Below are 11896 nucleotides of genomic sequence, written 5' to 3'. Positions count from 1 at the left end.
GTATATTGCTTAAACACATAACCTTATAATATCTAATAGCAATAATACCTGCTGCAGTTTCCTCCTGGAGGAGAAATAATCACGTCTCCTCTCTTTTTTGAATAATACATTTTATTGCTCTCTCTCTCTCTCTCTGTTTCAGCTTTTTACAATATATCATCCGCACTATGAACCGCTCACATAATCCTCTGCTATTACAGCTCACAGGTTCATCACAGCCATTTAAACTCGCTCTTTAATAGAACCATTAAAGAAAAAGCGTCATTCCACTCTTGTTGATTTTCTGCTGTAACGACCTGAGCCGAACAGAGGAGGGCACTGTGGCTTTGTCCCTGAACCCCCCCCGCCCCCCCCCCCAGAACCGCTCTTGTCTGATCAAGCACCTCAAACTTTGAAGAAGTCTCAGATTCCCCCGAAGGAGACCATGAAAGACAAAGTTGTGAAAGCTGGAGCTGAGGCGATTAAAATAAAAGGAAGAAAAAAAAAAGAAGCCTGACTTTAAAAGAGCTGGTGTTGTGATCTTGTTTCCTGTGATCCATATATATTGAGCAAACGGAGAGTGATGGCTGAGCGGGGACCGCGGCGCCTCAGTGGCCCTGCAGATGAATGAAGATGCAAATGGAGGGAGGGGGAAGTTAAAGCCTTCAGTGGCACTAAGCACCCCCGAGAGGCCGCGGTGCAGAACGCCCAGCCTCAGCACATGGAGGACGCGCCCCCCCCCCCCCCGTCTGAGTGTCCCCTTGGCACGCATCACATCCCGTCCATCTACGTCCTCATCCAGACGAACCCTTGACTCCTCATGCCGAGCGCGGCCAATCACAACAGACAGATGTGCCCTCCTCTGAGAGAAGGGTTTGATGAGCTGCTGCTCTGCAAACGGTTAAATAACCAAAAGAATCCACCCGGTAGAAAGAAGGGAAGGAAAAAGGCTATTTTACATGAGAATGGAAATGCCTGGAAACCATATCCTCACACGTCTGGCTGTAAATGTCAATTTCATGTCTTTCTCTATTCATCCATGACGTCTGTGATTGCTTCGGCCTTTTGCATGAGAATGGCCCGAAATGAACATTTGCCTATTCTGGCGCTCAGTGAATGAAAAGCATCGTAAAGGAGCAGGTTGCAGACGATCACGTGAGATGAGATTGTTCACTGAGCCGTGCGGTCCGGAAGTTACACGGTGCGCCCGAACAGGCCGGAGGAGCTTTCTGCAGCTTCCCTTCATCCGCTACCAGAGAAGCTTCCTGGTGGGGACCTGGGCGATGCTGAGGAGTGTCACCACCAGGATGCAGGTCCCATGTGGTGTGTTGTTCCTCTGAGTTATTCATGCAAACGCTACATTGGCTTTCCTCTCCACTGGTTCCAGGAACACAGGTGAGCCCGCAGCAGGTGAGCCTGTCCCAGTCGGCACCTGCAGGATCCTCACAGCGGAGCAGGGAAACCGGAAGGACAAGGGAAGGTCTGTCGTGAAGAGTTCTGCTGATGAAGGTGAAACTCAATGTTGTCTGAAGACACACGGAGCGAAAAGACAAACTGTTACAACACAACGCTGCTATAAATAGAAAGGATGCTCTAGAAAAAAAACTAAGTCTGGTAGGAAGAGTTGCTTCCAATCAAATTACAATAAAACAAAAACTTAGATTTAAAAATTAAAAAATGCAGATTCAAATACACACTTTTGGCAAAATTATGTTAATGTTTTGTATTTCTACATTTAATTAAATTAAAATGAATATTCAAGACCATTCAGCGATTGGATGACCGTAAAGAAATCTATAATTTCCCATTAAATCTATTTACAAATTAAAGCTTATATTTCAATTTTAATGATTTCAATATAAGTTATTTACTGTAGTTAAATGGTATTCACATTTAATTAAGAAAAAAATAAATTTTGCCAAAAATATTTTATAGTGTATGTTTCTGTTTTTATGTTAAATAAGTCAAAAATATGTATTTTCCTTTTGAAAATGAAACGCGATCAAATTGGTTGATGCACTAGAGTATTAATAAAAGTCAAAATCAAACAGAACAAATATCGCAGCCTTACAGAACGTCGTCATGTGTCATGTGTCAGATTATTAAATTCATCATTACTTAATAAGTCAAAAATCCAATCCACGGCCTTTTGTCCTCTCAGATCGTTGCTCACGCGGCTTTGCTTTGCATTATAATGTGTTTAAATGTTGATTTATGAACTAATTGTGTGTAATTGCTGCTTAGTGCCACAGTTAATCCAGGCTGTCTGCCTCCTGCAGCACACAGGGCCACATTCGTATAATGAAGTAATTACTTCAATTATGAAGAAGAAAGTTGGGATAGTGTAGGAAACTGGGAACAGGAAGCTCGGAAATACTCAGAGTGTCTCGCTATTGTTCTTATTAAACTGTGTCTCAGCCGAGTAAACGTGAAAAACACCCTCATGTAAGGAAACGTGTCTCCTGATCAAATCCTGTGAACGTCACCGGAGATAATCTGAATCATCCGAAACAGACATTTTGATTCTGTTTGGTTTCCACTGACATTTTCTGAACCTACATCGAGTTTCCTCAGCCCCCTAACAATCCTGGCTTCTGCCTCACACCTTTAAAAACAGACACACAGCTGCGAGTCGTCTATTTGGCTTCCCTGAGCCGCCAGAAGCTTCCATCACAACCAGCAGCTTCCATCACAACCAGCAGCTCTTCCATTGTCTGCCGGCGTTGTCATTGTTATTAGTCTTTTCTCGAGCCGCCTGCGGAGGCACCGGCCAGGCCCCCGGGAAGCAGGCGCCAGGCTGGATAATTAGTTGTTCTCCGATGCCAGACAGGCACGTTGCCGTCACTTGGAGGGGGAAATGGAAAGTGGCATCGCTATCACAGTAACACCGGAAACAACCTTTGGTGGGAGGGCTGGGTTCCAGCGCATCTGTCACACCAGTAGTCGTCTACCCACTGGCAGGACTGGAACGCTCACCGGTCCAGCTCCACACAGCACGGATAATTACTTTATCTGAAACAGCATTATCACTGTCCTATTTGTCCTGGTGTGGTGGAATCCATATGATTGAGTTTCTATATTGGTTCTTCTGCGGCTCACTGTGGAAACTGGAAGTTTAGGCATTTAAAAAGAATCCATGTGTTACTCTACATTGATTTAAAGCCCTAAACAGAGAGTCTGACCTCCGAGGAGCTGCATCCTGCAAATTACTGTCTCCAGTCTGGGTTGGGAAAGAAAGATCCCAGTGACCCTGGTTCTGTGGGAGATGAGGAGGATGAAGAGGAGGATGAAGAGGCTGGAGAGCAAGGTGCCACTGAGGCCCAGCAGGACGCCGTACAAGACGGACAGAGCCACGTCCTACTTCAGGTGCTTAGGCCTTTTATTTATTTACCTATTACAACTTTTTATTTAATGGATAATGCTGTAATAAAAGTAATTTGCTGTTTTATTATCTCATTTCCACTTAATTTAGAAATAAATAAATAAATAATACGATACATTTCTTTAGTGTATGTTACTGGTTTTACGTTAAATGTCAGATCTTCCTTCTGAAAATTAAACGCGAGCTCATTGGTTGATCCCCTAGATTATTAAGAAACGTCACATTAAAAAAGCTAATGTAGAGCAGCCTTATAGAACAAATGTTTGGTGTCGGTCGACAGGCAGAGGTCCATTCAGCTGCTGAGGGACAGGAACCAGCTCAGATTTGTCATTATTGAGTTCTTATATTGTTTCCTCTGCTGATCAATGTGGACGAGGAAAGTTTAGGCAATTAAAACCTTAACAAATAAAAGAGAATGCATCTTTAGTAAATGCTAACTTTATTTAAATGTCATTTTAAAGCCCTGAACTGCTTGTCTGATCTCTAGGAGCTGCATCTTAGCATCTTAGCATCAGACCTTGAGCTTGGAGCGAGAGCTGCCAGTGACCCGGGGGCTGGGGGTGGTGACCCGGGGGGTGGGGGTGGTGACCCGGGGGTCGGGGGTGGTGACCCGGGGGGTGGTGGCGGCTCTGCGGGACACGTGGAGGGCGATGAGGATGATGGAGACCCCGGCGAGCAGGCTGCCTCCGAAGCCCAGCAGGACTCCGTACAGGACGGGCAGAACCACGTCCCACGGGCCCTTCAGGTACGGAAGGACAGGAGCCACCTCCACAACCAGGTCCAGGTCCCGCCATGACAGATCCTTCACTAAGAGACACACACACACACACACACACAGCACAAAGACGATAGACACACTTACAATCACACAAGGGCCGTGGGAGCGTTTTCTTTGTCAAGTCTTAACTTGAATTAAACGCCCCGGAGGATTAAAAAAAAAGAAAATGGACAGGTGATAATTACATTTTTGAATTTCAAGGTGTCCTGGGAAATACTCCTCAGACAGCGAGAGTGTTGATGTGGAGGAGTAATGAGTTGGAAGCTTGCCCACGGCCACCAAATCTAATCCAGCATCTCATCTAAACACTTAATAGATTCATGGTTCAGTGAAACATTTCATAATTTGTCATTCAGGCGGCCTCCAGAGGGGTAACCCCCGACAAATCTCCTCTCCACTTCAGAAGACCAAGATTAGGACTCACTCAGTCTGTTTCCTGTGTGAGACTTTCTCTTTACCTTTCCTCTTCCTCTTGCGACCTGCAGCCCGGGGGCGTTTTCCATCCGGCCGGACTGACTGGACGTCCAGTGAGCTCACGTACTCGTGGTACCCGTCAACGAAGCGCTTCAGGTTCGAGGTTTTGTCCTCGTTGACGTTCGTCCCCACTTCTGTGAGAGCACAAACACAAGCAGGGCCAAAGGTAGAAAGAGTGTTTCTCTGTCACTTCAAGTGCTCGGGAGCGCTTGTGTTCCATCCCCGTGAAAAAAGGTTGTGAATTTGAATTTAATTGTTGTTTTCTTGCCACAAACATAATTAGTTCTGGCAGGAGAACAACTGCCGTCCTTGAGTTTGGGAAATAAAAACCAAACCAGCCACTCGAGCTCCGACGTGTGAGTGGATCTCTTCAGAACTGCAATCAAGTGCAGGCTAATTGCTGCATTCTGCATCCAAACAGCTTTTTATATCCATGCGCTCCCCCTCCCCACGTCTTATAACTCATCTCCTCCCATCCTCTCCTTGTCCCCTCTCTTCCCTCCAAAGCTGCTGATGAAAGGAGCAGATGGTTTGTTCCGTGGCTGGTGTCGGCTCCACCGAGTCCTCTGTCAGATCGTTTACACCTCCCTCGATCTGACACCGCGCGGCTGCCGAGCTGCACACGCACACACACACACCGCACGGCAAAACACATGCCAGCGACTGGCGGTGTGCAAAACATGCCACTTTCTGAAGTTCCAATTAAAACACATCTCAAAGTAACGAGGCGATTACACACTGTGGTTAGTCGTGCTGAGGCCTTCTTGACCGAAATAAACCGATTCCGATAAACACGTCCACGTGAACCCGAATCGGGCTTCGTTCCAATTTGCATTTGGACGAGGAACATGCTGAGATGTTTCCTCCAACAACATTTCCCCCCCCCCATGCAAAACTGTTGTGTTTAAAAATAGATCACTGTGTTCTGCAGGAAGCCACGTGTCCCCCCCCCCCCGCCTCCGCCTGTTTCTCACCAATGGCGATGTCGGTTCTTCCGATGTGCATCAAGGAGCGGGAGAGCTTGTCGTAGTAGATCCGCTCGCCGTATCTCAGCAGCCAGTCTGTCAGGGCCGTCCGGCACTCAGCCTCGCTGTCTGGTAAACACACAACATATGGATCTGACACACACACACAGGCCTCTGACAGTCAGACACACACTCACCAGCAGGCGGAGACGCAGACAGGTCCCAGGGAGGACATCTCCTCACGTCTGACTTATCACAGCTCCAAGTGAGCTTCTCCTCTCTGTTATCTGTCTTCTTCCTCCACCTTGACATCTGCCCTCTAACTTTCAATGACTATCTAAGAACCCTGTGGACTAATGTGCCAGAAGGTGCAGGTGAGACATGTTTCAGTACCGACCCTCGGAGGAAGACGTGTCTCTCTTGGCTCGCGGTTTGATGTCCAGCTGGTTGTTCTCCGGTGAGAGGCGCTGGAGATGCTGGAAGATGTTCTCCTCCGGGTGAGAGAGGGCGACCAGCAGGTCCTCGCACTCTGTGTGCGTCAGCATCTCCACCAGACGCTGCAGTTGATGGGACCCGACATCTTCTGCCACTGAACCCAGAGTCAAACAGGAAGAAGATGCAGTCGGGCCTGAGTCTGTTTTCACCGGCCACATTAACAACAGTGGAAATCTGATGTAACGAAGCATCCGGCCGACATTCTGCAGCGTGGTTACACTTTCAATTAGCAGCGGCTGCTCCAGTCAAACTGTCATCGTGAGTAGAGACCGAACAAACAACATCTCACCACAGAGAACAGAGCAAATCAACACTTTCACATTTCAGTTGAGTCTCTACCACGCGCTGTGGGAACATCTGCTCTCACCTGTGTCCTCTCCCAGCGTCACACTCACAAGGGGACAGATGAGGAGGAGACACAATGTCCACATTTTTGATTTCAGCTGAAGTTGTGTAAGGGTCCTTGACGGGAAAACTTCTTTGAAATTACTCAAAATCTATTCAAATGTATTTTCTGCCGTATTTGGCATGATTTCCAAAAACTTCTGTAGTCATGTGCAAAATTTCAAAGCATTTGCATTTATATTTCTCTCATAGTATACAAACAAACTTTGTCCGATGACTTCCATTCTATGAAATAACATGTGATGCAACCATCAACTAAGGACCAACTTGAGACTTTGATGTTCAAATCCATCAAAGACAGTAAGTTGCGTCATAAACCATTTTGCCAAAGAACCATGGAAGCAGCAACAGGTTTGTAACTCTCTCTTAAATTTGGAAATAAATGACCTTTTTCCCAGCTGGTATGTAGTTTCCACATTCGGATATCATGTGGTATGACCTAAAGAAAAAATTTCAAAAAATATATATTTCGATAATAAATTTCATAGTGACCTTTTGTGCTGTTTTTAGCTTGTTTTCTGTAAGTGGCCAATTTGGTGCCTGTAGATTTTGACTCAACTTGAATAAATCATGTGGTGCGACCACTGCAGAGTTTATTTTAATATTCAATTAATGATTTATATATATATATAAAGCACTTTATTTTAGTAATATTTGGAAAATATTTCAATGCAACTAGACTGTTTTTCTTCTAATATTTCAAAAACAACGGTTTATGTAAAAAACTAAATTACGAATAAATACCACCCCAAAAATGTAACATGTAATTTCAAATAAAGTAAAATATGCAGAGTGAGTTGAACCAGCAACAGGCCAACTGATTTTATTTCAAACATATTTTTAAATAAAAATATCTCTGTGAGCAAATACGAAACTTTGCACAGCAAACATGTGAAGCTTAATAACATATGTTGAAAATAAATAAATCATTTCTAATAAGTAGTTTTTATTAAAACATTTGTTTTTATTAAAACATTTGTCAACAGCCTAACAGCCTATTCTAGTTTTCACCATAAACTGCTTAATTAAACTCAGTAAACATAAACGTCTGTGAAACGTTCAAATCAAATCAAAAGGTTATGGTTTCAAATTGTTATGTTGTTCTCTGTGTTGTTTTGTTTGTTTGTTTCAAATTTATTTTATATTTTCTCTACCTAAGATTGTGTTCCTTGTGAAAACAATATGACCTTTATATGTAATTAAGAATTATTGACATTTCAATTAATAATAAACATGTTCTTATTAAGCTTTCTGTCCTTTTTTCCTCATCCTTAAAAATTGGTAATATTGAACTATTAGAGGTGGATCACATTTGACTCAGGGAACCAACAGGTGACATCATCATCATCATCATCATCTTCATCTTCATCATCCATCACCTCATCGTCTTCTCTCTATTTAACTTCTTATCTCCATGAAAGTTGGTGGAAGGATGTGATGTGGGTGAGATTAGGAACTCAGGGTTTTTCTTTGATTTCACATCCTTGATTCTAAAAAAATCAGAAATATTAAGATGACTGATATTTATGAATGTGTGATGCAGATCCATATTACAATCTGGCACTGATTTAAATGTGGTTTGATGAGGGGCGGAGCTATGACCTTCTGCTGTGGTTGCAGATCCACCACAGGTTGTTAACACGACCACACAGAACATCAGGGCCGTGTTCCTCGGATCCCAGCACATTGTTCCTCCGCCTGGTTTCCTGTTGTCTCAGAGACTCACGCTGCTCGTAGCCATGCTCTTCAAAGCCTGACATCGCTCAGCTACTAAAATACATCTAGACGCCATTGGGGGGAAAAATCCATTCCGTGCCATTGAGACAAAGGAGGGGGGGTGTGCGTTTATATTTATCCGTGCTCACATACATAACCAAGGGCCAACTGCATGTTCCTTTGCTCTTTAGCGCTGTTATTATTTCATGTTTCTAAAAGGCCTCCGGAGGGAATTGGTTGTCAGTAACAACACAGAGCTCGGCCGGTGAAGGGCTCACACACAGCTAAATGCAATATGCTCTGTTTATTTGTAATTCCACGGAGCTGAAAGCTTTACACACACGGTCGGGGATGAGACAACCTGCACTTTGAGACGCTGAGCTACACAAAAAAAACACAAAACCAATATCCCCTCATATGGAATCTCCATCGCTTGTATTTGTAAAGAGTGGGATGCATTTACAAAGTGAAACCGAAGAAGACTATTATGTGAGTCCTTCACATGGACGTGCACGACTGCAGAGAGAAGAAGAGCTGGGAGGAGCCGAGGTGCATCTCTCCAGCCGCTGAGGAACCTGTTTAATGATATCATTGTGTGTGCTACAGTGGGGGCATGTTTTAAATTCTTAATAAGCTTCATTTGCCAAACAGTGAAGGTTGTTTGTGTGTGGGCTGAGTCTCAATCTCTCCTGGTTGGCTGTATACTGGGAAAAAAACAGAATCACGCTCTGGGGCTGAGAACCACAGAATGTTGGAGTGGGTGGTATAATGGCTCAGTAATGATTTGAAATGTTGCACTTGCAGAAAATATTGAACACATGAGCGGGAGGTCAGGGAGTTTATTCACATTACTGAGTTGCTCAGTACATTATCTTATTGATGAGAATACACACATGGCATATTTTATATTTTCTATGTATCACAGGAAAGGTACACAGCACCGTGAAGAGCAGGATTTCATAAGAGAAGATATCGTTTCTGTCTTTGAAAATACAACCAATGGAAAAACAGCAAACTGAGTTATTTCCTGGACCTTGTGACTCGGCTGCCGTCTGGTGTTGTGACTCTTTTGCTGGTGAAGTCATATCCCCATGTCTCTTACACTTCACACCACTGAAATCTGGTTAACTGCAGATACAGACTCCGGTGGAATGAAGGATAGAACACATGGAATATTCCTGCCGATGGCGTCTGGCGAGGGAAAAAAAAAAGACACAACCTTTTTACATGACAAATAACAACAATTAGAACACAACCCTTATCTCTTCTGATACCCTACGATGAGTTTTTCCTGGGAGTGTGAAAGTAACATGGAGGAAAAAAGCCCTAAGCTTTCACTTTTCAGTGGGAATCTGCAGGATGGCGATTGGGACTCTATGATTTATGAGGACGCCTTGGAGGTTGGGGGGGGGGGGGGGGGGGGGCAGTTGGATGCCGGCCTCTCCCTTTTCTCCTGGAGTCGGAGCCCGAGTCTGAGCGAGACCAGGCCTGCCCCGCTCCGCTCGTGGCTCCAGGGTTTCAGGCTGCTGCTGGAATCCTGGGCTCTGGCACGTTATCACAGGCCCTGAGCTGAGTGACTGTCTACTGGTGAGTGATGCAACCCCCCCCCCCCACAGCCCCCCCCCCCCTCCCTCCTCCAGCCCCCAAGCCTCCAGTCCCACTCCTGAGGAAACACAACACCACCTGAACACTTTGCTCGACCCCCTGCAGCACCTGAAGACTTGTGATAGTCACACTTTCCTCTCCTTTATGCATTTAGACCCACTCAGACTTTTCCCCCTCTGTCCTTCTCCCCTACTTTAGAAAATCTCGGTGGTTTCTGCAGAATCTTAAAACAAAACCACCGGATTCCTCCAGGATCATTTCAAAACATTGACTACAACTACTTCTGCCATTTGTTGTGATAAAGCTGCAGCTCCTGACAACTCTGCTCTCTGGATCAGACTTGTTTCTTTTCTCCTTACCTTGTTCGAAAAGCCCCACTCACCTGATTGGCTCCTTTAGTTCCTCTTCGATTCCTTTTGTTTTTCTCGGCTCAAATCAAACATCTGAAAACGTTGAAGGCCGTCTGCAGGAGCGACTGAAGGTGCGACTGACTGGGAGCTATCTGTGTCCTCTCTGGCTCATTTCTCTATACCTGATTCAGGTATCAGGGTTTTAGAGGGCTGCGCCGACCAATGAGACACTCTCACTTGAGAGGGACCGCCCATATTCTTCCCGGTCATAGAAAGTCGCCACACCCTGATATGTGGCGTGGTTCTACTCCCAGGAATCAGGAAAGGGGCAGATAAACACGGTGACTGGAATCAAAGTGAATTTGTATTCCCGAAGCCTCGGTGTCCAAACAACAATATATTCAAAATCATCCTATTAACACAACACATCATCCACGTCAAAGGCTTTGAAAGACGACTCTTGAACTTACAAATGGAATAAAGGAGTTTCATGTAATATTCATCAAATCTGGGCCTCGTCTTCACTATTTGATGAGTCGCTGCTGTAATTTGCTCATTTTGGTCCTGATCTCCAGAGTAAACTTCACATTCTTCATCAGGCCTGAGCGTCTCTGAAGTGCTTCACCAGCCCCCCCCCAACCCATTTTCAGAAAGATGGTTCAGGGATAAATCACAACTGAGGCTGAGAAGAATCTCCATTGTAGTCAGTTAAAGACGTAGCTCTACATGTCACCTCCTGAACATGATCCAGCCCTAAAGTCAGTGTACATAGTATTTACATGTGTGCATTAAGCATGAAGAGACGTCTTGAGCCGTGCCCCCCCCCCCCCCCCCCTCCTTCTCGGCCCTTGAATGAAAAACAAGGCGACACCCGACATCCCTCAGTGTGAAAGGACTAACTTTTTTGAAAAGCATTCCTTCCCCATCACAATGGCAGGGTGTTTTGAGGGGGGGGGGGGGGGGGGGGGGTGGCGGTGATAGGGGTGAGTGGGTGGGTGGGTGGGTGGCTGCAGGAGGGAACAGCGCCGGCACATTCCTGAGGTGCAGCGCCTCACCTCAACTGACAAGATATTTCTCTGGAGAGCTCATTCATTTGAGGCCAATCTTCCTTATATGTGATTTTATTGACAAGGACACCAATATCTCTGAGTTATGAGCTGTGGCTCTCCGGAGACAGACTGGGCTCTTACCTCTGTGTTCTGTGTGGGCCCGATAGCCGGGGACAGTGTGGCTGGTTCGGGATGGTGTGTGTGTGTGTGTGTGTGTGGGGGGGGGGGGGTAATCTTTTGGACCACTGGAAGGTGACAGCTGAAAAACAAGCCTCTGAGCACTCTGCACTCGGGCTTCCTAACCACACTGAGAGAGACTTTGCAGTGAGAGTTTTTCCTTTTCGGCTTCACCGGCTGCAGCGTGAACCGTCTGAACTCCCGGCGTCGCTTTGTGTTGAAAACGTCTCCACGCAAACACACACACACGAAATACACAACCTATTTGACTCGACAGCCTGTATCCCTGTGCATCAACTGCATGAACTGAGGTCCCCTTGAAGTCTCTGCTGACAAAGGTGTGTGCATGCTGTTGTTTCAGGGGTGGAGGGGGGGGGGGGGGGAGCTGGCTCAGATGAGATCAAAACGCTCGATGTTAAACAGGAAGTCTCCACAAACGGCATCAACGCTGCAGCATTTCTTTTATTGACGCATAAAATAATCTGCAGAAACGTAAACATGAAGCGCTGAGTGTAAACAAA

The 11896-nt window shown here is 45.6% G+C and overlaps 1 protein-coding gene and 1 long non-coding RNA gene across 2 annotated transcripts; both read right to left on the bottom strand.

Annotated features, from left to right (window-relative positions):
• Positions 1–3872: 3872 nt before the first annotated feature.
• On the bottom strand, positions 3873–8238 carry LOC128441872 (transmembrane and death domain protein 1). The gene is made up of 6 exons (XM_053423987.1): positions 8081–8238; positions 6441–6463; positions 5976–6167; positions 5588–5707; positions 4598–4747; positions 3873–4168 (listed from the first exon to the last, which is right to left on the bottom strand). The coding sequence occupies exons 1-6, from the start codon at positions 8236–8238 to the stop codon at positions 3873–3875; spliced, it is 939 nt and encodes a 312-aa protein (XP_053279962.1).
• A 780-nt stretch (positions 8239–9018) lies between these two features.
• LOC128442759 (uncharacterized) lies at positions 9019–10315 on the bottom strand. Its single transcript, XR_008338880.1, has 2 exons — positions 10182–10315; positions 9019–9385 (listed from the first exon to the last, which is right to left on the bottom strand). It is a non-coding gene; the product is annotated as an uncharacterized LOC128442759 (long non-coding RNA).
• Positions 10316–11896: the final 1581 nt, after the last annotated feature.

This window comes from Pleuronectes platessa, chromosome 6, assembly GCF_947347685.1.
Source record: "Pleuronectes platessa chromosome 6, fPlePla1.1, whole genome shotgun sequence".
NCBI classification, from domain to species: domain Eukaryota; kingdom Metazoa; phylum Chordata; class Actinopteri; order Pleuronectiformes; family Pleuronectidae; genus Pleuronectes; species Pleuronectes platessa.
This window is presented reverse-complemented; position numbering and strand designations above follow the sequence as displayed.